Raw genomic sequence first — 26,003 nt, forward strand, 5'->3', positions numbered from 1 at the left:
AACTGCTAGTGTCCTGGATCCCCTCTAAGGCTTCAGGGAAGGATATTGAGATAGCATTTTTTTGCCTTGCTTGATAACCACCTTCTCTCCATGGTCAAGGGAAGTACACCTGTGCTTGTTCTGAATCTGTGGCATTTGATACTCCTGATTACTGAATACTCCTGTCCCAGCTGCAAGAAACTGCAGTGTTAGCAGAAGACCCCTGAAAGGGCTCATATCCTTCCTAACAAACCAAACTCTGTTAGTCATGGCAACACTTCCTTCACTTCCAGAGTTCTGTAACACTGAGTCCCATAAGACTCAGTAATCTTCCACTTTATCCTCACGCACAATTATTTCAAATTTGGTGACAATATATACCTCCAGACCAGTGGCACCGCTATGGGCACCCGCATGGCCCCACAATATGCCAACATTTTTATGGCTGACCTGGAACAACGCTTCCTCAGCTCTCGTCCACTCATGCCCCTTCTCTACCTACGCTATATTGATGACATCTTCATCATCTGGACCCATGGGAAGGAGACCCTGGAAGAATTCCACCATGATTTCAACAGCTTTCACCCCACCATCAACCTCAGCCTGGACCAATCTACACGGGAGGTCCACTTCCTAGACACCACCGTACAAATAAGCGATGGCCACATTAACACCATCCTATACCGAAAACCCATCGACCGCTACGCCTACCTTCATGCCTCCAGCTTCCACCCCGGTCACACCACACGATCCATCGTCTACAGCCAAGCACTGAGGTACAATTGCATCTGCTCCAACCCCTCAGACAGAGACCAACACCTACAAGATCTTCACCAAGCATTCTCAAAACTACGATACCCACACAAGGAAATAAAGAAACAAATCAACAGAGCCAGACGTGTACCCAAAAGCCTCCTGCTACAAGACAGGCCCAGAAGAGAAACCAACAGAACTCCACTGGCCATCACCTACAGTCCTCAGCTTAAACCTCTCCAACGCATCATCAGTGATCTACAACCCATCCTGGACAATGATCCCTCACTTTCACAGACCTTGGGAGGCAGGCCAGTCCTCGCCCACAGACAACCTGCCAACTTTAAGCATATTCTCACCAGCAACCACGCACCGCACCATAACAACTCTAACTCAGGAACCAACCCATGCAACAAACCTCGATGCCAACTCTGCCCACATATCTACACCAGCAACACCATCACAGGACCTAACCAGATCAGCTACAACATCACCGGCTCATTCACCTGCACGTCCACCAATGTTATATATGCCATCATGTGCCAGCAATGCCCCTCTGCTATGTACATTGGCCAAACTGGACAGTCACTACACAAGAGGATAAATGGACACAAGTCAGATATCAGGAATGGCAATATACAAAAACCTGTAGGAGAACACTTCAACCTCCCTGGCCACACAATAGCAGATGTAAAGGTTGCCATCTTACAGCAAAAAAACTTCAGGACCAGACTCCAAAGAGAAACTGCTGAGCTCCAGTTCATTTGCAAATTTGACACCATCAGATCAGGATTAAACAAGGACTGTGAATGGCTATCCAACTACAGAAGCAGTTTCTCCTCCCTTGGTGTTCACACCTCAACTGCTGGCAGAGCACCTCACCCTCCCTGATTGAACTGACCTCGTTATCTCCACACTGATTTATACCTGCCTCTGGAGATTTCCATTACTTGCATCTGAAGAAGTGAGGTTCTTACCCACGAAAGCTTATGCTCCCTATACTTCTGTTAGTCTCAAAGGTGCCACAGGACCCTCTGTTGCTTTTTACAGATTCAGACTAACACAGCTACCCCTCTGATACTAATCTTCCACTTATTATTCAGATCAACAGTCCACTGAGAGCTGGTGAAACAACACAAGCTGAAGTGCCAGCAGTATGCAGACACCCAGCAGCGCAACTTGTATGTCAGATGTAGATAGCAAACTCCCAGTTTTCTCAATACTTAGCTAAATTCAGCAGCTGGCTAAAGCAGAACCCAGGCAAGGTAAAGGAGATAGTAAGAGGGAAATGCTTTGAACAACTTGTAGCCTCTCTAGCATTCTCCATTATCAAGAGCATCAGTTCTGATTACTAAATCAGTCCACAGCTTTTTATCTCTTCTGTGCTATTGGATGCCTAAATAGCATGATATAAATGCCCACTTTCATCCTTCATTGTCCACACTATTTGAAACAAAGCTGGCCACAGTAGTGAACACAAGCTTTATTGTTGCAACCAATTCTATATATCTATCTATCTTTATATAGATAGGTATAAAGCAAAAAACCTGGAAGGGCTCCAACAGGTACAAAAGTCAGCAACACAGGTTGCTGTTAACTCTTCATTGGTACTCTCCTTTGGGCACTGGCATTCCCATTAAAACAGAATGCAGTTCAAGCCTTCTGTTGCTGATATTCATAATCCTCCATGGGATTTGACCCTTACTAAATCATAGGTTACCTCTCTTCATGGCCATGATCTCCCATGAAACTATCATCCAGTTGGTGAGTGCAGGACACTGACCTTTAATAGGAGCTTGCACTTAGACTATGGAACTCCCAGAAGCGGTAACAGTGGCCATAAAACTGGCAGCTTTGAGAGAAATACAAAATTTGGAGATATACCCATCTCCTAGAACTGGAAGGGACCCTGAAAGGTTATCGAGTCCAGCCCCCTTCCTTCACTAGCAGGACCAAGTACTGATTTTGCCCAGATCCCTAAGTGGCCCCCCTTAAGGATTGAACTCACAACCCTGGGTTTAGCAGGCCAATGCTCAAACCACTGAACTATCCTCCCTCTATCCCCTCCCCCCATTTCTCATCTTAGCCTTTCCTCGGTTTCTTTGCACACACATTTAATATTTATGAACACACACATGCATATGAATACACAAGACCCTGTAAAGCTAATTAAGATTGTTCTGTTCCTGCAGTTAGAAAGGAAGAAAGATTAAGTGCTCAAATACTAAAGAGATGGGATGGGGTTAGGGGGGAGACAAACAAAGGGAGAGACTAGAGAAGGAAGGCAAGCATTTTGCATTGCTTACAACTTCACTTGCCTTAAACTAAAAACCATGTAAAGTCTTGATCACTAGCAAGACCACTACTATTGCCTGCTTCAAGAATGCTTCCATCGGTTTTTGCAAAGTTGTTCTATAGTCTTTTAACCACAGATTTAGAAAGTATCCATCATTGCTTACATTTGGCCGCCAAAAAAAATTTCAGTTCAGACTGTCCATGATTTAGACCTTGTTTTCAAGGTAGTGGAGGCCGCTCTCCCTTCACCCAAGATGATTTTTTTTTTTTAATGATATCCCTTATTGGTCAACTGAAATTTTTTCCTGGTGTTTTGCCCCTGGTTTCTGTCTTGAAGTACAGTAGAATCTCAGAGTTACGAACACCAGAGTTATGAACTGACCGGTCAACCACACACCTCATTTGGAACAGGTAGTATGCAATCAGTCAGTAGCAGAGACCAAAAAAATAAAGTAAATACAGTACTGTTAAATGTACACTACTTTAAAAAAAAAGCAGCATTTTTCTTCATAGTTAAGTTTCAAATCTGTATTAAGTCAGTGTTCAGTTGTAAACTTTTGAAAGAACAACCATAATGTTGTGTTCAGAGTTACGAACAATCTCAGTTCTTGAGGTGTTCGTAACTCTGAGATTCTACTGTATATTGGCAGTAGGAAGCCTGCAAAAGTTGGGTCCGTTGCTTCCAGGTTCTAAATGGACCAATTAAGGAAGATAAGGTCAGTGCTAGATGCTAAATGACTTCTTTGCATCAGTTTTCCTAGGGTGTTCGGGAGATACCTACCCCAGACCTGGTCTTGTTTATTTTTCAGGCATATATTTTTATTGGCCATCTTGAATTGCCTTACCTTTCTGGAAACATTGCCTTCTGTGCAGTTGAATAAATGGAAGTGGGTGACACTTAAAGTCCAGTAGGGGATTTGGCTCACATTCTACTGCAGTTGCTTTTGTAAGGGTTAAAATAAATCTTACGAATTAAGGTAGTTCTACCACTTTGTGCTAAGGTGCTAAAGCTTGAGAATCCTGAAAGGTATGGTCAAAGAAGCAGAAGTCCAAGGTGAGTAAATTTTCCTTATTTTGAACACTGTATGTTACTAAAAATAAGCATCACTTGCTCTGATAGACTTCAGTTAACTTTCTCCTTGATGTGACTGAAGAGCATTTTCAGTAACTTGGAAGAGTTAATTTATCTCCAGAACCGCTGAATATTGTCTACATCAAGGGCAATGTATTTTATGAAATGAAGATATTTTGTCAGTTTTCCTGTCAAGTTATGTAACTGTTAAATAGTCCCTTATAAAGAAGAGGGATTGCTAAATGACCCTAGCATTAAAAGTGGTGGAGACATAGCACTCTTAATCTTTTAAGAGTACTGTGTAGACACTGAATGTCAAAATTAAAATATTTTTACATATGCAATTCTAGAAAGAAGACTTTACATTTTTCTCTCTTCATTTGTACCTATTTTAAAAGCTCCAAGGACATGTACAGGATAAAAAGTTTAAAGAACATTGAAAACTAACAAGTCAAATGGACACCTTCCTTGAATAGCCCTACCATCCACACAGGCAAAGGATTAAAGATCTGATCAGTTGGAGATGGCCATCGTAGAGCCCATGCAAATCTGCGGATATCTGCTTTATACCCTCAGATATCCGCAGATCATTTTTCCAGATCGCACTTGGGTGCAGAGCTCTGCAGCACACACTCACCCAAATAGAGCGACTGTCACCCAGCTCTCAAGCTCCAGCTCAGCTCTCTGAATCGTGCAGCAGCAGCAATAGCCCACTGGGCATTCTGGGAGTTGTAGTCCCCTGCTTGCTTGGATGGAGGAGGTAAACTACAACTCCCAGAAGGGAACGTGACCATGTGCTCCTGCGCGGTGAGCCAAGCGCAGCTATGTGTTAGAGCAGCTGCAGCAGCGTAGGGAAAGTGGGGCTGCACACAAGGCCCCAGGATATAGTCTCCCTGCCTGGAGCAGGGAAGACAGTACAGCAGGGGTGGCGGGAGGTCCTGGGGAGAAGTGGGTGGTGCTTGAGGGTTTGGCACAGCCCTGGGTTATTGGAGTAAGGTGACCTGTGGAGCTGTTAGCAGAGCCTTGCAAATGCACAAATATCTGCGGTTATTTGCATCCACGGACAATTTATGTGGATCATGGATCAAATGCAGATACAAATTTTTGTATCCACACAGGGCTCTAGCCATCAGGGCATAGCATAAAGCCTGATCCAATGGATTTGAGCTCAGAGCGACCAGGGGAGTGGACCTAGTTCCCAAGTTCCAAGAGTGACGTGCCCCCAGTTCAAACATTTTAATCTAGTGATTGTTCACCATCACCTCAGCTAATCTAAAATGTTGGCCATGTAGGAGAGTTTCTGTCCAGTATCCAGGACCCAGACAACACATGACTTTCAAGTTGTGGATTTCCACATGTAATTTCACCTGGAAGCTAAAGAAAATGAATGCAGCCTTTGGATGACAAATGATGTATACTTGTTTGATATTGTTGACTGAATGGGGATCCATGTTCTGCAATAGCCTTCAAGGCTAACTCCACTTGCAGTGCATTCCAGTAATCCAGTTGGGAGATCCACAAAGGCATAGATGACATCAGTGAGGTACATTAATTAGAGGACAGTGATAATTCTCTAGCTAATTGTACATAAAAGCAATTTTGACTCTCATTGCCACCTGTCTCCCCGTTAGGGATCTGCAAATCCAACCTTGATTTCAAATTTCCTTGAAGGTGGGTATATCCTCTCTATAATGACGAATATATACACATGCACGGGAGGATGTGTTTATGCAGATGTATATGTAAAATAGTAATGAAACAGTTGCAGAGATGAAATACAAAGCTAGTAAAAGATTCTTGCAGCATAAGGAATGCTGAATTGGTGAAGAGCCACCGCAGCTTCTGTGCTACCCTCAACCCTTCCAAATCATCAGCACTGTGGTGTGGTCTGGAAGGGTTGGGCTGCCTTTTTTGTTGTTTCAGAGTAACAGACGTGTTAGTCTGTATCCGCAAAAAGAAGAACAGGAGTACTTGTGGCACCTTAGAGACTAACAAATTTATTAGAGCATAAGCTTTCGTGGACTACAGCCCACTTCTTCGGATGCATATAGAATGGAACATATATTGAGGAGATATATATACACACATACAGAGAGCATAAACAGGTGGGAGTTGTCTTACCAACTCTGAGAGGCCAATTAATGAAGAGAAAAAAAACTTTTGAAGTGATAATCAAGCTAGCCGAGTACAGACAGTGTGATAAGAAGTGTGAGAGTACTTACAAGGGGAGATAGAGTCAACGTTTGTAATGGCTCAGCCATTCCCAGTCCTTATTCAAACCGGAGTTGATTGTGTCTAGTTTGCATATCAATTCTAGCTCTGCAGTCTCTCTTTGGAGTCTGTTTTTGAAGTTTTTCTGTTGTAATATAGCCACCCGCAGGTCTGTCACTGAATGACCAGACAGGTTAAAGTGTTCTCCCACTGGTTTTTGAGTATTTTGATTCCTGATGTCAGATTTGTGTCCATTAATTCTTTTGCGTAGAGACTGTCCGGTTTGGCCAATGTACATGGCAGAGGGGCATTGCTGGCACATGATGGCATATATCACATTGGTAGATGTGCAGGTGAACGAGCCCCTGATGGTATGGCTGATGTGATTAGGTCCTATGATGATGTCACTTGAATAGATATGTGGACAGAGTTGGCATCGGGGTTTGTTACAAGGATAGGTTCCTGGGTTAGTGGTTTTGTTCAGTGATGTGTGTTTTTTGTTGTTGTTAGAAATGTATCTGATTCCATCATGTTATATGGGCACTAATAAAAATACATAGTTTCATTTGTTCAGATGGAGCCCAATCCCAATTTTACTCATGTATAACACCATTCAATGCTTTTTTTTAAAATACCATTGCTTTTTTGTGGACACACATCCCTCTCCTTCCCTTCCTCCCCCCATTTTGCCAGTTCATTCTTCAGGGTAACTATTATGGAAAGGGCTGTAGCAATATTAAAAATTGCTCTGCATTTTGTTCTGGAGGTAGTAAAATCCATTTTGAGTTTTATGTCGGGGGGGGGGGGGGAGATTCAAAAGGGAAGTAAATTTGTCATGGTGGGTTTCAGGGAGAGAAACAATCTTAGAGTCTGGACCCAGACTTTAATGGCATTGAAGATCTGGTATTAGTTGGCCAGTATGGAGGAGAAAACCAGATGTGGACATTATATATATTAAGGGGTTATAAAGGTTAAGTTTAATAGTATCTTAACTTTCATCAGAGATTTAACCCAGTAAAGGATAGAACATCTTTATAGCTGCTTGCCTAGGAATGTATGTGAAAAAAACAGGCATCTGCAGTAGTATCCCACAACACCTCTAATTAAAATCAGGAGCATAAATTATCGGTACTTATTAGTTGTATGTTACATCAGTGAATGTATAAATCAGTCTGAGACTTGGATTAAATATTTACATCTGTTTGCATGTGCACACTGGAACACTGCAGTGCAAGATAAAGTGATTTATACTTTTTTGCAGGTAATAACTATTCCCTGCTTACTGTCAAAGGCAGATCATTTGGAATGCTTGAGAGAGAATGTTTCAACCTTGATTTGATCAGTAGATATGCCAGCAATATAACTGGGCATCTCAATAAACATTTATATTATTTTCCTTTCTTTTCAGAAGGTCTGCAAATACTTTTTTCCAGGGGCTCACCTCCTGTTCTCTTTCTTTCCCCCTTCCCCCCCACCCCCCGCAGCCATCTTAGCAAACACTTGCTTTTGGGTGATCTACACAAGGGAATAAAATTAATCCTTTTCAGATATTTTCTGTATTGACAAGTGCTCTTTCTTACCAAAACTTTTTTCATATAAAATTAAGAAAAGCAACACATTTTGTTGAATGGAACACTAATTAAATTACAAATATTAAAACAGATGTCCTTCACTGACTATCAGTGCTACTGATCCAAGTAGCCTGGTAAGGATTGTCTGTCAGGAAGCAGCTACTATATGTATCTGTATACAAAATAAATTTGTTTTATATGCCTAGTAACTATTTTCTTGGCACTTTTTGCTACTTGTACTAAGTTTTTAATCTCCCATTTTGTATATTTGGCCATTTAATTTATTGAAGCCTTTTTGGTTTATGAAAGACCCTTTTTAAAAAAAATAAAATTTGATTACCTGAGGAAAATCCATGTGGTGATTAATATAGATAAGGTCTGTACGTTATGTAGGAAGACTAATGAAAATCTACTTCCTGATAGTTGATGTGCCAATGATGTAGTATTGTCTAGATTTTTATTCCTTTCATGGTTTGGTATTGTTAAACTCATCAATTTTTAAAAACCAGATGATGCTTGTATTCAAATAAGATAATATACCATCTGTAAATACTAAAGCAAGCTTGCTTTTTCCCACAGGACAAAATGTTTCACTTTTGGGTAAATACATTCTTCATAGGACTGGATGAAAATTCAGACAAAGTAGAAAATGGAAGTCTAGTTGGAGATCAGGAACTCGATGGTATTTTCAGCACAGAACGCTCAGATAATGACAAGGAATATCTAATCCTTACGTTAACAAAGAATGATCTAGATAAGGCAAATAAAGACAAAGCCAACAGATATTTCTCTCCAAACTTCAAGGTCAGTATTTTTTAAGGAGCATAGAATAAACAGAATTTTGAAGAGCTGTGTGTAGTTATTTAATATATACTGCATTATCAGAACATGTTTATCTAGGAACCATTTGTTATATTACTTGCCTAAGTCTAGAAAGTTATGTATCTGGATATGTCATTGCTTAAGTTTATCTGTTTAAGAATTCAGTAACTGATCCTGGAATTATTGCAAAAGAAGGGGGTAGATTTTTCAGGAGTTAAGATATCATTTTTTTTAATTGTAACTTTTGTCTTTAATTCTGAAGAGTTTCTTTGATCAACTTACACAGCCTAAATTATGAATATGGTCATGGTCTGAAAAATTAAAACACTCAAACTTGACATATCTACTCTGGCAGCAAATAGGAAACCTCAGGGATATAATAGTCTCTATGCTGCTTGTATTTCCTCTTCATGGGCTGACAAGTGGATCCACCAGCTCTACCCTAAATATTTGATGAGTTGAGTTCCTTGATGTGCAGGATTGCATACTCTCTGCTTCCTGTCTCAGCATTTGATCCATAATCTGATTCCGTTCATGTCACTCGGAAGCTTGTGTTTTAAGTCCTTGTCTCCACTAAAGAAATGTCTGGTTCCAAGAACCCTTTGGTACTCTTACCTTGCTTATAAAACTTTTGTTCCCACACACACATTCTGCAAATGACGGAATATGAAAATTATGGGGGATCCCAGAACAATGTGACCAAATATTGTTTCGATTAACTTGCTTTTAGTAGTTTTCTGGAATCTATTGCTCTCGGAGCTGTTTGAAACCGAAGAGGTATTGCAATTGAAAAGGTTTAGAAGAGTGCTAAAGAATGGTGGTGATATGGTTAACTGCAGTGATTCAGAATACAAATGATTGATGCACGTACAGAACCACTTGTGCTTAAACCAAGTCTAGTAAATTAATTCATTTCAGTTCCCAAATGTAACTGTAATTTTATTAATTAACACTGTTTACTTCAGTGTTCAACCTTGTTTTAAGTGAATAGACATGACTGAATCCTCATGGGGAGTGTATTTGTGGAAGAAGATGCCATTTCTGTATACTATCTTTCTAGCCATAAGACTACTTTTAACTGAGGATGCTTCTGCTATTTGGAAACATCACTACAATATCCATCTGTTTTAACCACTGTTCTAACCATCTGTTAATACCCACTGATATATAAATTGTATAAATATGGGTAAAGGGAAAAAGGATAATTGATAGTGAGTAATTAATAGTGCCACAAAGGGCACTGATTGTAATTGGGTGTTTCTTATTGCTTATGATTGTGGTGGGAACTCCTAACGGTCCCTTCCTAAGGTACTTGTTTATTGACATGGGTTCATGACCTTACCATTTGTGCTACTGAAAAATTTGTAAGCGTTTTAGATTTGAGACTTGGAATTTTGTATGCCAAAAGTTTAATATCGAAGGTTGTATGTAGTTGGAAGTTTTTAAACAAATGTACGTGGTAGAATGATTTTAAAGGACCTGTGTGTTTTGGCAATCTCTGAAGCCAATACTGTCATCAAGATTACACTACAAACTTTTTTGCCATTATATCTATTTTGAATAGAGGTATGATTTGTGACTGATGTAGCCATGCTGGCAAAACCCCCCAGTGTAGATGCAGTTTTACCAACAATACTGTGCTTTTGTTGGCTTAATTTATTTCACTAGGCAGAGCTAGAATAAGCTTTCTGGTGTAAACTGTGTCTACACTAGGAGCACTTTACCAGTATAGCTATACAAGCAAAGCCTTCCAAGTTTAGGCTTGGCCTGTATTGTCTCAACTACTTTAAGAAAGAAAAGCTCAGACTATATTAACTTTTTGTTTTTCTTTCTTTCTTAGGTGAAGCTATTTTTCACAAAAACAGAGGAGCCATCAAATCCAGAGGCTAGCAGTTCTGCTTCAGTAACACCGGACGTTAGTGACAATGAACCTGATCATTATAGATATTCTGACACCACTGACTCTGATCCAGAGAACGAACCTTTTGATGAAGATCAGCATACGCAGATTACAAAAGTCTGAATATTTTTTTTATCTGGGAAAAAAAACCACAAAGAGACAAACTTGAATAAACTGAAAAAGGACCTTTTCAAATGGCAATAGAACATTGTGTCAGATTACCAATTATAGGAACAATTCTTTCCTGACCAATCTTATTTTGCCCTATAAATCTACAGGGTTTGACACTTGTTGTCCAGTTGAAAAAGGTTACGTAGCTATGTTATGTATATACCTTTTTGTGTCAAAAGGACATTAAAATTTCAATTAGGAAATATAAAGATGGCACTTTCCCATTTTATTCCAGTTTTATAAAAGTGGAGACAGATCTGATGTGTATGCGTAGGAATTTTTCCTTTTGTGTCTGTCACCAACTGCAGTTGGGGGGGAAAAAAAGCTTTCTGATATACAGGTTCACATCCTGCCCCTTTCTTTGCACTTAAGTGGCAACAGATAGGTCCGCGGTTGGCTAAGAGAAGTTTCTAAAGGGTTGTACTACATTCTAATGCATGTATTCTGGATAGGGGAATGGAAAGAAATGCTCTGAAAGGAATATATTATGCTGGACCCTGGACTATGTACCGTATCCGGCTACTTACATGCACCTTTCTTTAGCATGCTGCAGTAATTAATCCTGGACATTTGAGGAATCGGCCGCTGTCACTGCTTGTTGTTTGTGCATTTTATTTTTTTAAGCATAATGGTGCTAGAAAAGGCAGCTAGAGGGAGTGATTCCATATGGGGTACAGGAATGAACCTTCCACAACATCTTAAAGACCCACAAATGAAGGGATATGAAAATAATGGGGTCACAGATAAGAAACACAGCAACAATGACTTAACCATACAAATGTGGAGGCTATCAACCTAAAATGGGCTTGAAACAATTGTTCTAAAAAAGACAATGATTTATTAAATGTTTTTCTCAATTGTAATGGCTGCTCCATCTCCTGTGTAATCAAGGCCAGTGCTGGAAGTCAGATGCTATTAGTACATACATCAGTCAACATCTTACACTTATTTTATTAGTTTTTCAATCATATACCTGCTGTGAATGCTTCATGTGCTGCATTGCAAACTTTTTTCTCATTAAATATAAATTTTATAACAGTGCACGAGAAACTTCAATTTGAGATTCTACAGGTTAATGTTTATTTTGAAGATTTATGGATGCATTTATTCAAACAGCTGTCAGCCCTTCCACCCCTTTGACCTTACACATTCTATTACATTCATTACAATGAGTTTTGCAGTTTTGCACACTTTTTTTTAAATGTCATTAACTGTTAGGGAATTTTACTTGAATACTTAGTACCTACAATGTTTAAAAAGAGACATTACACATGGTATAAAGGAAACCAGTCTTGCAATAAATTCTCAACACTGCACAGATATAAAGATGTGTACTTTTTAAAAGTAGAACATGTCCCAAATATTCTATCTGTTGTTTGCTATTAAAAGAATTAGATATCCAAACTGGCAGTGTTGTATCATTCCTTCATAGCCAGAAATAGGGATTGAGCTTCACTTTTGAATATTATGGTGATTGACATGCTCAGACTGCAGATAATTTAAGAGTACAACTACCGTTGAATACAGATACGAAGAAATTTTTAAAAATTCGGTTCACTATGAAATACACCATGACCTTCAAACTTTTGGAATATCTACCCCAAAATTTACACTTTATGGTGTAAAGTCCAATTTTAATTAACTTACTGGCGCCGAAATTGTTCATTAGCTGTGTTCTTACCGAGTTAACAAATGAATCTGGGCCTAGTACAACAGCATTAACCGAGAATATGAATTGTAAAAAGACAAGGCAGGACTTCACCTAAATTTTGGTAAACAAAGGTGTAACATGCTTTTTCAATATTGGTCAATTTTGCTCCTCAAATTCATGAACTAAACTTATAACACAGCTATTATAGGATTTTCTGATTTATAAGTTAAATTAGATTTTAAGGTCTTAACAAAAATGCTGGTCCAGCACTCGGAATTCCCATTGTTAAATTGGCCAGCAGGCAATGGCTACTTGAAGACCAGACTTTATGCCTTGATACATGTTTTACCTTATGTCTGCTTTTAGCAATTGAAAGTCATGTTGGCTAATAAACAAATATTCATGCTTTAAAATACTTTGATTTTGACACTGTACTATGTCCCACTTTTGGGCTCATGATATCAAAATTAAATGTGTGGTTCCAGTATGTAACACTGATGGCCAGAATGGAAATAATGACATTATAATGGGCTTTTGCACTGTTGTTGTTTTTCCTTTGGAATGTGAAGGTCTGAATGAGGGTTTTGATTATGAATGTTTCAATGTTTTTGAGAAGCCTTGCTTACATTTTATGGTGTAGTCATTGGAAATGGAAAAATGGCATTATATATATTATATATATATTATATATATATTATATATATATAAAATATATTATACATACTCTTCTATACTTTATTTCAGTTACCATCCCCATAGAACTTGACAAGAATTACTATGACTGAAAGGTTTTTGAGTCCTTATTAAAACTTTATTTATGACAGTATTCATAATTAGCTCGAAATGCATTCGGTAGGTAATCTCGGAGTTTCTGGACTGTATACTTAAACTCTTGGATGTGCAGCAGCTTACATGTCTGAAATTACTTGAAGGCATCACTTTCATAAGAGCTTACTGTTAGGCCCTGTACCATCCGTAGTCATCTGTAGTCCCACTCGAAATGTTTTGCCACAGTTAATTTAAGGGCAGTTGTATAAATAGCATCAAGATTCTTTGCTGTGGCACAAATTGTAAACTAAAGTGGAGTTTACATACAGCATCAAACGTTTCAGCTTTAAAAAATAAAAATAGGGTGCCAGTGTGCAAGTTCCATGTTTAGTTATAGCAAATTTGTGCAATATGTTAACGATGCCTGTGGTTGCCAGAAAGTGCCTCGTTTACCTTTAAATACTGTTAAAAATGTCATGCATGCAGATGGAAGGGGTAGAACTGTGTGGTAAAAGGCTTTAACTGCAGTTTGGCAGAGCTGCCTTTTACTCTGCCAGTTCAAAATTTTCAGTCTGTTTTCATATATATATAGAGAGAGAGAGTGTGTGTGTGTGCATATATATAGAGAGAGTGTGTATGTATGTGTATAGAGAGAGAATGAATATATGTACGTACACACACACACGAAAATTGAGTCTGTCAAGCAGCCTTACTCTGATTCAGCCTCTTCAGATACTATTGTGCTGTGCAACAGTGGCTCTGTGTGTAATGCTATGCACTGAGGATACACAAAAACAACAAAATATGACATGTACAGGATAATGCCTCATACAAATCAGATGTCCGTTTGTTATTGTGTTTAACAACCCTTTATCTCTTAGTGTTAAAACTCCACTTAAAACTGATTAAAGTCTCATTCTTGTCACAGTGTGGGTGTTTTATTAAAGTATTTTGGGTGTAAACTGCTCAGATTATATTTTGCTATTAAGAAATGAAGAATCAAGTGTGATCGTGGGAGTAAGGGACATTTCTCTAAAAGGAGCTCCTTGTGTATCAAAACGGATTTCAGGAAAGCTGCATGTTAACATGCTTTGGGATTGAGTCTTAACAAATTAATGTTGGAATAGGAAATGTGGGTTTTGCTTGCATTGTTTTTCAAAAACTAGAATAAATAAAAGAAGGTGGCCTTTCATTTTGATGCTCTCCAACCTATGAAATATAAAACAGTACTCTGATTTCTTGAATTAAACCAAATTACTGGCTTTCAGGTCAATTTGTATTATAGCAATACATATTTTTTTTCTTTCAAATAACATTGAGCTTCCCATACAAACAAGCTAAACTTTTCAGGAAAATGTAATGCAGATCACTGAGATACAATGTAATTTTTTCTAACCTTAAACTGCCAATGGCCTAGTAAAGTCTGCAGGATGTTTTTTCCAGTGGGACTAGTATAGTGTGTGTGTGTGTGTGTGTGTGTACACACACACACACACACACACACACACACACACATAAAAGCTTGAATTTTTTTCATGCCTGCTAGTCTCTCTGAAATTAATTTTAAAATAGATTTTGTACGTCTTAATGTAGAAATACTGTATCCTCTGTTACTTTTTCAGCTTGTCTTACCATTTGAGCCTTAAGGAAGAAAGAAGCTACTTGATTTGTGCTTAAATTCAATGAAGTTGTTAGATTCAGTGGCTCTGTAAGAGTGAAAAGAAAATGTTTTACTGTTTTGCATGTGATGATGGGTTAGCAGGATTTTGAATTATGAAAATTACACATCTGACTACTTCATTTCTAAGTGCTCTATTCCTGCCTCCTTACTGAAGCTTTTTTAATTTAAAAATGGCTTAACATATTAGATGTTTGACTAAGAAAGTCTTCAAAATGATTCCCATACTGCTTTGTGAATCAATTCACAATATGTATACTCAGTGCTATAGCCATTTCCATATAGTAATTGAAATGAAAAACATGTTGCTGCTTTAATATTGCTTGATTTTGCCAACTTGGGTGGAATCTTTCTCCTAGTTGATGTTTGACACAACCAAATTGAATTTGTTAATAACTGTTGCATTTCAGTAAACAATAAGACAAATATTAATTGTTTAGAGTTAATCATGTACATCTTTCTACCTGTATTCTTTATTTTTATGGTAATCGTTTTTACATTCTGGAAGCAAAAGTTTTTAAAAAGGCTTACTTGTCTGGGGGCTGGAAGGTGGGGAGGAGGGCTGTTTGGTATCAGAGTAATTGGAAACTTTTCGAAAGTCCCTTCAGCACTCTGTTCAATGAGTGGCTTCTAAAAGAATATTAGAAAAGAATCTACATGAAGAGGTTCTGGTGTCAGGAAAATTGTAATTGTTTCTGTATTTGTTGTATGAGCTAGTGGTGTATAGTTTACTTCAGTGCAGAGTAGGATCCTTGTGAATCCCTATGCAGTTGTAGTAGTCTAATAATGGTCTGCTTCAATTGCTTATTTTTTGTCTCCAATAGAGCTACAATATAATATTTCCAACTTGTACTTCGAGGCCTTCTGTTGGAATCCATTCTGGGTTTCATCTGTCTTTCAAATTGTATGCTACTTGCTCTTGAGAGACAACTCCTCTGATATTTCTGTAGTTTATTTGTATCCATTTGCGGGGGGTGGTGGGGGAGGGGAGTTGGTAATTGCTGTTGTTTTTTTCTCAGATGAAATTTTTGGAATGTATTACCATTTAGCTCAGCATATGAGCTGTAATCCCCACTTTTTTCTTTCAGTAGGCAAAAGCTTAAGCTAAATGCTATGTTGCTTTTCATGCCTTTCATTTTTTTCAAGTGTGCAGCAGTGCTTACTAAAATGTCAGTTTCAGAGCATCCTGTTTATAATTCATGTATGTTTGTGCATGGTGGAGCATGGGCAGCAACAATGCCAACATTCTGCACAGTGTACTTTAATTGAGTTTCTATGTCCATTCTGTCTGTGACCTCTACTTAGCTGCTATCCCATGAAGGTTTTATCTTGGTTTTATGTGAATATTTTTTCCACGCAAAACTGTTCCAGAATACCAACTCAATTTATGTAGGCCACTTCAGCCATAAATGGGTAGATTCTAAAAAGCATTTTTAAAAATTGTGGCCATAAAATTGACAACATAAAAATGACTTGATAAAAATGGTGGAATAGACCATTTTAAAATAAGTGTATCGTAATCAAGACTATTTTCAAAGATGAGTATGTTTAAAAGTAGCATGCTAAGAGTTTCATGTTGGGTCTCCTAATACAATGTTTAGTATTGGGTAGGAGCCAACAATAGAGAAGAGATTTGGTCAGGGTCCCAGAGGGAGCAAACAGAGATATGGAAAGATCTTTGTAAGGAAGGTATTTGTAGAGAAGAACACAAGCAACGTTTTAAAAAGGCAGTCCAGAAGCCTGGGAAATGAAGCTGGGATTGAACCACAATCAGGTGGGAGAATGTATTTTTGCTTTTGTTCTTCACCCTTGGCTTAATTCCCTGGCTGTCTCATTATTGTGTGCATTATGCTAGGACAAACTGCTTGAGAACCTCTCGTCCATTCACCTATATAACTATTTTTATCTCAACCTTTTGTGCCAGCCAAGACAGTGGCTAAATGTATCCCTCCTTTTAGTAGGAGACAGGAAAAAGCTTTCAGTGGTTTTACTCCTCCCCCCAAATATAAAGTGATTGCTGATTCAGACTTGCAGTGCTGAAAGAATCCTACCTGAAAAATCTAATAAATCTTAGCTATCCTACTGGAAAGTAGGGGGGAAAGGCAATAGTTGAACCAACTTTTAAGGGAGGGAACTCTGTGCTTGCATAAAAAAATGCATAAATCTAATTGCCAAGCAAATTATCATTAGTCTATGCCAGCCCTGACTGCCAAATCAGTACTGAAATAAAATATGTAGAACTGCCTAGAGAGTGTGTGAAACACCTGGATAAATTACCACTGACTGGGGTAGAATAAGATGCACACAAACCTAAATATCGAGTGAGAAAATTATTCATGGCGCCTACGTGTGCTAGGTACTTTACAGCCAAATATGGAGAGGTTCCAGCCCAGTGGAACTTCCCATTCATATTACACAAAAATTGTAGCTAATTACAATACCTCTATTTTGAACAAGCTATATGTAAAATAAGCATTTTTTCAAAACTATTTAATTGCCTTTTTCCTACAATTTTGCACACATAACACAGATGTGTGCATTGAAGAAAGAGCGAGGAAGAACAGAGCATGACAAGGTAATGGTGTGATGTCCTGATCTGCATGGATTTAAATCTTGAAACTAGCATGGCATTAATAAAGCTTTACAATTAATGACAAATTTTCATTTACAAAAATAAATTAATGCAAAAGGTGTTAAAATAGTCCAGGAGTATGTTAATTGATATAGTAAACATCAAATGTTCAACGCTGGCTTTTAATTTTGTGCTTGAGCACCTGCAAAATTAGAAATAACGTTAGATTCTTGAAAATATTTAATTCTTTTTAACACTGACTTCCCCTTCATTTTCCTGTCAGACACACCCCCATTCTCCCTTTTCTGTTCTTCATCTATAACCCTTACTTATTGTAATGGAAAATATCATGCAAAAGCAAAGCAGTTTTATTATAAAACTGAGTATTGGAATTATAGTCAATGTTCCCTTCTCCTTTTGGCATCTTTCCCTCTGTTATTTCTGTAGATGTTCAGATTTTTGGGGCATTCTTTATCTGTTTCTAATGCACTCTCTCCCCTCTTACACTTGCTACTTTTTTTTATAACTGCGAAAGGTAACTTTTGTTTTCTGTCTCTTGGATTTTAAGTCTTCTATTTTTTCGATAATGCCTTCAGAATAAATCCTTTCTGCTCCTCCACTTTTTGGTAGCTTTTCCACTTTCCCCTTGAGGAATGACTTCAGGAGAATGTCAGGATTGTATGGGTTAAACAAATCCAAACTGCATTTATACATGCCTGAGTTAATTTCTGGTGCACTATAAACAAGCTGGTGTGCAGACAATATAATAGGAAATGGTGTACATGTGTACTGAATTTGTTCAGTGAGCTGAATGCTAACTTTAATGTTTGCTCTTAACACACACAATTATTTAACCTGGACTGTGTTTTTCAGCAGTACACTTTTCTTTGTGGATTATGCTGGTGTTATGGCACAAAGGAAAGATTTTTTCCATTTTTGACTGATTTTGTTCCTCTCAACTCTGGTGCACACTCACTGGTGAAAATGTGGTGGCTTCCCTTCTTTTATTTCTGGGAAGATCCTCCTGCTGTAAGCCAAATTCCGCAGCTGGTCATGTTCCATGTGATTCTCATTAAATCTAGTGGAAGCCAGACATAAGCATGGCCATACTGGGTCAGGCCAATGGTCCATCTAGCCTTGTATCCTGTCTTCTGATAGTGGTCAGTGCCAGGTGCTTCAGAGGGGATGAAGAGAGCATGGCAATTTATTGAGTGATCCAGTTCTTGTCATCCAGTCCCAGCTTCTTGTAATCACACATAACAGGCCAAAATTTGGCCCTTAAAATCTCCATGTCAAACAATGCAGGCTTTGCTCAAGAGCTCTGTTTAGTACCTTGCCAAATAATTCTTTTGAGCTGCAGTAAGGGAATTTGCTTAAAGAAATTAGCAGAAGTCAGGATCATGTGCGGCTTGGAAGGTGAAGAGCCTCCCCTGGAAGGGCTGTGAACAAGTAAGGAACTTTTAGTCACTGAAGAGATTCAAGAAAGCAAGAGACTTGATCAGTGTCAAAAACACTGTTTCTTCCATAGATAAAACAGGAGGAGAGGGATGGTTTTTGAGAAGAAAATAAGCCAGGGAGGAAAGAGACACCAATGGAAACAATATTGAAGTGCAGACAAGCATTTTTTGCAATGGGGGTAGTGAGGAAAAGGATGGGTTTGGTGACAGAAGACATTACAGGACTTATACGAAACTGTATATGGGGATGCAGATGACAATTGAGTCTTGGTGTGACAAATCGACCCTTGAGCGTTCTCCCATCGACTCCTGTACTCCAGCTTGATGAGAGGCGCAGGTAGAGTCGACTGGGGAGCAGCAGCAGTCGACTCACCGCGCTGAAGACACCACCATAAGTTGATCTAAGTATGTTGACTTCAGCAATGTTATTCATGTAGCTGAAGTTGCGTAACTTAGATCGATCCGCCTCCCAGTGTAGACCAGGCCATATAGGAAGTATGCAAGGGAGAGGGTTTAGAAGGACAGATTAGTTCAGTTTTGGCAAGACTGAGGTTGAGATGATGGAAAAGATCCAAGTAGAGTTGTTTGGGAGACAGCTGGAGAAGCAGATAAAGGGGAAGTGGTTATGGCTACAGGGGAAAACTTGGGAATTATTTGCATAAGGGTGGTAGTTGAAACTAAGGGAGTAGATGATGTTACAGACGTTGTAATTGGAGAAGTAGGGGATTGAGGACAGAACTTGGAGAGATGCCAAGAAAGGAGGGGTGGGAGGATGAGGAGCCATTAGACAAAATGCTGAAGTGGTTATTAAGAGGAGAGAACTGGCCAAGTACAGTCACAGGAGCCAAGAGGGAATTATACAAATTGTTATGAAGTATCACAAGGTAACATGACATGTCACACTTCAAATAGTGATGTCTTAAGCTAAAAGATGGGGGTAGTTCCCAACTTGTTACTCCCTGTATCAAGTTATTTAAGAAATTGTTTTCTCCAAAACATAAGTGTTGAAAATAATACAGGCTATACGTATGCTATAATTTGATTTATCTGCTGCAGCAATCATTTTGTTAATTTTGCATGTTTACACTTCCATCTTGGGAGCTGAATGCTTGTGGAGATCTATTTCATATTTGTAATATTTGTAGATGCTTGTATTTCTTTAACTGGGCTGTTAGAAGAAACAACTCAAGAAGTTTGGGCTAGTTTTCCTAATAAAGAATTAGATTTATGAAACAGTTACTAGTTTTCAGTCTCAGAGGCTTACAAATAAATATAACTTATCAACTTTTTAAAATCACCTGCTATTTTTGATGTTTATAGAAAGAGTACATTGTTATGAACTGATTTACTATTTTATACAAATATTAATTTATACTATTTATACCAATATAGATTAAACTCAGATTTTAGTGATAACATGCTGTAAATCATTTGTTTTTGTGTATTATAAATTGAACCAGAGAAGAATGATCTTAGCAGGTTGGTTATGTAGGAAAGCACTTGTGAGATGGGCATTTCAATGCTTGACTTATGTTTTTGTTACTAAAACTCTCAGCCTAATAATTTGATCTACTTCCTGTAACATCTAAACATGCTGGTCAGGTGTTATACAATTGCAAAGGGAGAGAAAGTTGGAAATCAGTTGATCTATTTATATTCCTTATCTTACACAACACATTAATGTAATTCTTCATTACTTACCTTATACCTACAGTCTTTAACATTCCCAATCTGAAGTTTGCTAGTAAAAGTAACCCATGGAGGAGAAGGTCAGGGCAGAACATAATGGATGGTAGTGTGGCTTTTGAGTTGCCAAAAGACGCCCATCAGCACTGTGTTGGGGATGAGTGTGCTTGTGTTTAAATTTATTTGTTTGCATGTATATAATCAAACTGGAATGATTTCTTTAAATCATACACCCTTGACCATAGTGAAGCTTCCAAGCTGCCATCTATCTTCTCCCATGTCTTCTCCATGCAAGTTGTTGTTGTTATGGCTAGAGGATTTAAAAGCCCTTCTGGACAAGATACAACATAGTGATGGAAATACTTATCCATAATAAATTTGATAAACTACTTGTGACCTTCTCTTTGTAGAAAAAAATTGAAGTACTCATGGCAAGAGGACTTAGTGTGGCTGGGGAGAAGGGGATGGAATGGAAATAAAAGGGAGATGTGGGGAAAATGAGATGGGGGTAACTGCAGATTAGATGGAAAGGGAGGAAGATACCAAATATATTGTGTAACATTTTAGAGTTGGAGATTTTATTTGGAAGGAACAGACTACTTCAGATCTTGGCTGAATGCAAGTCCAGTCTGTCTCAGCACTGGCAGAAAGAAGCAACGGGGGAAGTATTCTACAACTGAGAAGGGGGGATGACCAAAATGTGGTTTGCTTTCAACAGGTTGGGGCAGGGAGGGGGCATTTTGTAACCCATTCTGAATGACAGCATTGGCAGAAAATCATCGTCCTGGTGTATTGAGTTGATCTGCACAAAACTAAGACTGATATTGCTCTGCTTGCATCATCATTGTCTGGATGTTCTTCACAGGGCTACTCTTTTAAAGGTTTTCTGCTCATCTTTCCTACTAAAACAAGTACTTTCTCCTGATCTCTTATGTGCAGCTGGAGAAGATGGTTAAATGTGTTTTCAGAAGCACAACCCTTACCATCTTCTTTTGAACACATTGTACTAGGACCGTCCTAATTCATCTGACCCTCAAATGGCAGTCAGTAAATTGCAGGAAGTTTTGCATGTCTGTGGTTTGAAAAATGCTGAGTTTCTGAGTGTATTTTCCATTCTCCTCTCTTCTCTCCTCTCCCGTCTCACCCCTCCTCCCCCAAAATGTTTGATTACGGTCTTAATCTAGTTCTTTAAAATACAGATGGCTAAAAGTTTTTTTAAGATTATTATTTTGTAAGAACTTCAGATGCAAACATAGAGAGCAGATTGATTAGATTTTGTCCTAAGAAATGTCCCTTGAGAAGACCAAACAGTAAGAGGTGGAAAAGTTTCATTTTGCTCCAAAGTTTGTCAATAGGTGTGAAAACATAAAATAAACATTTAAAGTAGGTAGTTACGTTAGAGTTCAAGCCGGCAATAGTCAATTAACTTCTTATGGATCAGTCTGAAGTAAACGGAAGATGGTGAAATGAGAGATGAAGGGAATGTTGGGATATAGAAAGGAGAATGCGGAAGGAGAGGAGCCTGAGAGTAGAAGGTGCTAGATGAGGAACCACTAGCCTGTAAATTGTGGATTTACAATGCAAGATTTAAAAAGATTAGGATTAGAAGAGACCTCAGGAGGTCATCTAGTCCAACCCCCTGCTCAAAGCAGGCCCAACACTAACTAAATCATCCCAGCCAGGGCTTTAAGCTGGGCCTTAAAAACCTCTAAGGAAGGAGATTCCACCACCTTCCTAGATAACCCATTCCAGTGCTTCACCACCCTCCTAGTGAAATAGTTCTTCCTAATATCCAACCTAGACCTCCCCCACTGCAACTTGAGACCATTACTCCTTGTTCCGTCATCTGCCACCATTGAGAACAGCCTAGATCCATCCTCTTTGGAACCCCCCCCCCCCCGCTTCAGGTAGTTGAAGGCTGCTATCAAATCCCCCCCTCACTCTTCTCTTCTGCAGACTAAATAATCCCAGCTCCCTCAGCCTCTCCTCATAAGTCATGTGCCCCAGCCCCCTAATCATTTTTGTTGCTCTCTATTGGACTCTCTACAATTTGTCCACATCTTTTCTGTAGTGGGGGGCCCAAAACAGGACACAGATGTGGCCTCACCAGTGCTGAATGGAGGAGAATAATCACTTCTCTCGATCTGCTGGCAATGCTCCTACTAATGCAGCCTAATATGACGTTAGCCTTCTTGGCAACGTGGGCACACTGTTGACTCTCATCCAACTTCTTGTCCACTGTAATCTCCAGGTCCTTTTCTGCAGAACTGCTGCTTAGCCAGTCGGTCCCCAGACTGTAGCACTGCATGGGATTCTTCCCTCTGAAGTGCAGGACTCTGCACTTGTCCTTGTTGAAACTCATCAGATTTCTTTTGACCCAATCCTCCAATTTGTCTAGGTCACTCTGGACCCTATTCCTATCCAGTGTATCTACCTCTCCCCCACAGCTTAGTGTCATCCATGAACTTGCTGAGGGTGCAATTCATCCCATCATTCAGATCATTAATGAAGGTGTTGAACAAAACCAGCCCCAGAACTGACCCCTGAAGCACTTTGCTTGATACCAGCTGCCAACTAGACATTGAGCTGTTGATCCTACCCATTGAGCCCGACAATCTAGCCAGCTTTCTATCCACCTTATAGTATAATCATCCAATCCATACTTTTTTTTTAACTTGCTGGCAGGTCTCCCACAGTATTCTTGGCTTTAGCAAAGCTTTTGATAAGGTATATCACATCAACCGCTTTCCCCATATACACAGTGCCAGTTCTCATCATAGAAAGCAATGAGGTTAGTCAAGCATAATTTGCCCTTGATGAATCCATGCTGACTATTCCTGATCACCTTCCTCTCCTCCAAGTGCTTCAAAATGGATTCTTTGAGGAGCTGCTCCATGATTTTTCCGGGGACAGAGCTGTTGCTGATGGGTATGTAGTTTCCCAGATTCTCCTTCCCTTTTTTTTTAAATATGGGCACTATATTTGCCTTTTTCCAATTGTCCGGGTCCTCCCCCAATCACCACAAATTTTCAAAGATAATGGCCAACGGCTATGCAATCATTTCAGCCAACTCCCTCAGCACCCTCAGATGCATTGCATCCAGCCCATGGACTTGTGGATGTCCAGCTTTTTTAAATAGTCCTTAACCTGTTCTGTCACCACTGAGTACTGCTCAGCTCCTCCCCATACTTTGCTGCGGTGCAGCAGTTTGGGAGCTGACCTTGTCTATGAAAACTGAGGCAAAAAAAGCATTGAGTACTTCAGCTTTTTCACATCTGTCACTAGATTGCCTCCCCCATTCAGTAAGAGTCCCACATTTTCCCTGACCAACTTCTTATTGCTAACATACCTGTAGAAACTCTTCTTCTTACCCTTCACATTCCTTGCTAGCTGCAACTCCAATTGTGCTTTGGCCTTCCTGATTACACCCCTGCATGCTCGAGCAATGTTTTTATACTCCTCCCTAGTCATCTGTCCAAGTTTCCACTTCTTGTAAGCTTCATCTTTGTGTTTAAGGTCACCGAAGATTTCTCTGTTAAGCTAAGCTGGTTGCCTGCCATATTTGCTATTCTTTCTGCACATCAGGATGGTTTGTTCCTGCGCCCTCAAAAAGGCTTTTTTAAAATACAACCAGCTTTCCTGGACTCCTTTCATATTTAGTCTCCCAGGGGATCTTGCCCGTCAGTTCCCTGAGGGAGTCAGTTTGCTGCTTCTTCGAGTGATTGTTCATGTCCATTCCAAGCAGGTGTGTGTGCGCTGCGTGCACGCCAGCCGGAAGATTTTCCCATAGCGGCGTCAGTAGGGTCGGCTCCGGCGCCCCCTGGAGTGGCGCCTTTATGGCGCTGTATATAGGGGCCAGCCGACCCCCCACCGCCTCAGTTCCTTCTTACCGCCGGTGACGGCTAGCTGGAACTTCTCTTGCTCTTTAGCAATCGTGGCAGTGTTCTATAGTTCTTGTACATAGTGTATTAGTTAGTAGTTAGTGTTACTGTTAGATAGGTGTCAGTTGGGGGGGTTTTCTCCAACTTTTCGTCGCCCCGCTGGGGCATGCCCGGATCCCCAGGGTTTAAACCCTGTCGGGACTGCGGGAAGTTTATGCCAAAAAGTGATCCGCACTCTTCCTGCTTGCGGTGCCTTGGGGAGACCCATCAAAGGGACAGGTGTCCTATTTGCAGGGCTTTTCGCCCCAGGACTCTCAAGGATAGAGAGCAGAGACTTAAAGTCCTCCTAATGGAGGTGACACTGCGGCCGCAATCGGATCCTGGACCTTCAGAGCCGGCACCCAGCACTTCATCCTCGGTGCACAGTGCCCCAGCACCGGAGATAGGTCGTGAAGCCAGGGCCCCAAGACCCCGGCACCACAGAGAGTTGGCACATAAGAAATTGTCTTCAACAAGACGCCGCTCTCGTTCGCCGGTGCCGGCTAAAAAGAACAGGCCGCGGACCGAACAATCTCCCCACCGGGACTCTAAAGGTCGGGCGCAGTCCACGATTGTTACGGGGCAACCCGCGCCGCAGACCCATCTGGCCATCCCGTTGACTCCCACCCCGGAGAGGGAAAGGTCAGTCTGGAATGCCATAGATCCCCGGACATTATGGAGGAGGTCTGCCTCCCATCGATACCTGAGGCGTTTGAGGCTGCCTCAGACCTCTTGAACCTTCCGGTGCTGGCATCGCCGCACCGGTGCAGACAACCTCCGGCTGCCGCCGGGCCCCAGTATCACTCTAAGGGTAAACCGGCAATGCACTCACCGCACTCTCCACACGGCGTCACAGTAGCGGCACCAGCGCTAGCACCCCAGCCGGCGACTGTGGGTACCGTTCCTCCGATGTCCTCCTATTCAGAGACTTCTGACTCGGAGGCGGACTCCTACCGTTCTAACAGATCGAGGAGCAGATCGTCCTCGCGTAGGAGTGCCCAACCATACCCGCCACAGTGGCATCAGCAGCAGGAGTGGCAACCACCTCCACAGTGGCCATTCTGGACGCCATGGGCCTACCATCAGTCAGTGGGTCAGGCGTACGGGCCCCGCTCACGAACCGCTTCCGTCTCCTCAGTGTCTGGGGCACCACTGCTAATGCCACCGGCACCGCCGTCTGACAGGAGTGTGCCACAAGGCATTACGGCACCCCCAGGTCAAACAGCGGCACCGACAGGGGCTTTGCTTCCTTCAGCGCAGGCACCGCCCAGCACTCCTCGGCGTTCGGTGGCGACCCCGGTACCGGCTGCGGTGCCACATCTTGAGCCCGCACCGGCCGCACAGCCGGAGTACCATGTGCCACAGGCCCTTACACAGGGAGACATGCTAGATGAAGGGCAGCTACATGGAACATCTTCCTCTTCATCTCCGGATGAGGCAGTAGCGGGGACTTCTGCTGCTCCGGCTTTAGAAGATAATAGACTCCTCCAACAGCTC

At 40.5% G+C, this 26,003-nt stretch overlaps 1 protein-coding gene across 1 annotated transcript in view; it reads left to right on the forward strand.

Moving 5' to 3' along the window:
* PTEN (phosphatase and tensin homolog) overlaps positions 1-11,807 on the forward strand; it is a gene marked incomplete at its 5' end in the record, with an annotated part of 95,893 nt that extends 84,086 nt beyond the window's left edge. Inside the window, 2 exons of the mRNA XM_034776858.1 lie at positions 8,461-8,685; positions 10,544-11,807. Of these exons, the coding sequence (XP_034632749.1) occupies positions 8,461-8,685; positions 10,544-10,726 (408 nt within the window). The remainder of the gene's footprint in view (positions 1-8,460; positions 8,686-10,543) is intronic.
* Positions 11,808-26,003: the final 14,196 nt, after the last annotated feature.

This window comes from Trachemys scripta, chromosome 7 (assembly GCF_013100865.1).
Source record: "Trachemys scripta elegans isolate TJP31775 chromosome 7, CAS_Tse_1.0, whole genome shotgun sequence".
NCBI lineage: Eukaryota > Metazoa > Chordata > Testudines > Emydidae > Trachemys > Trachemys scripta.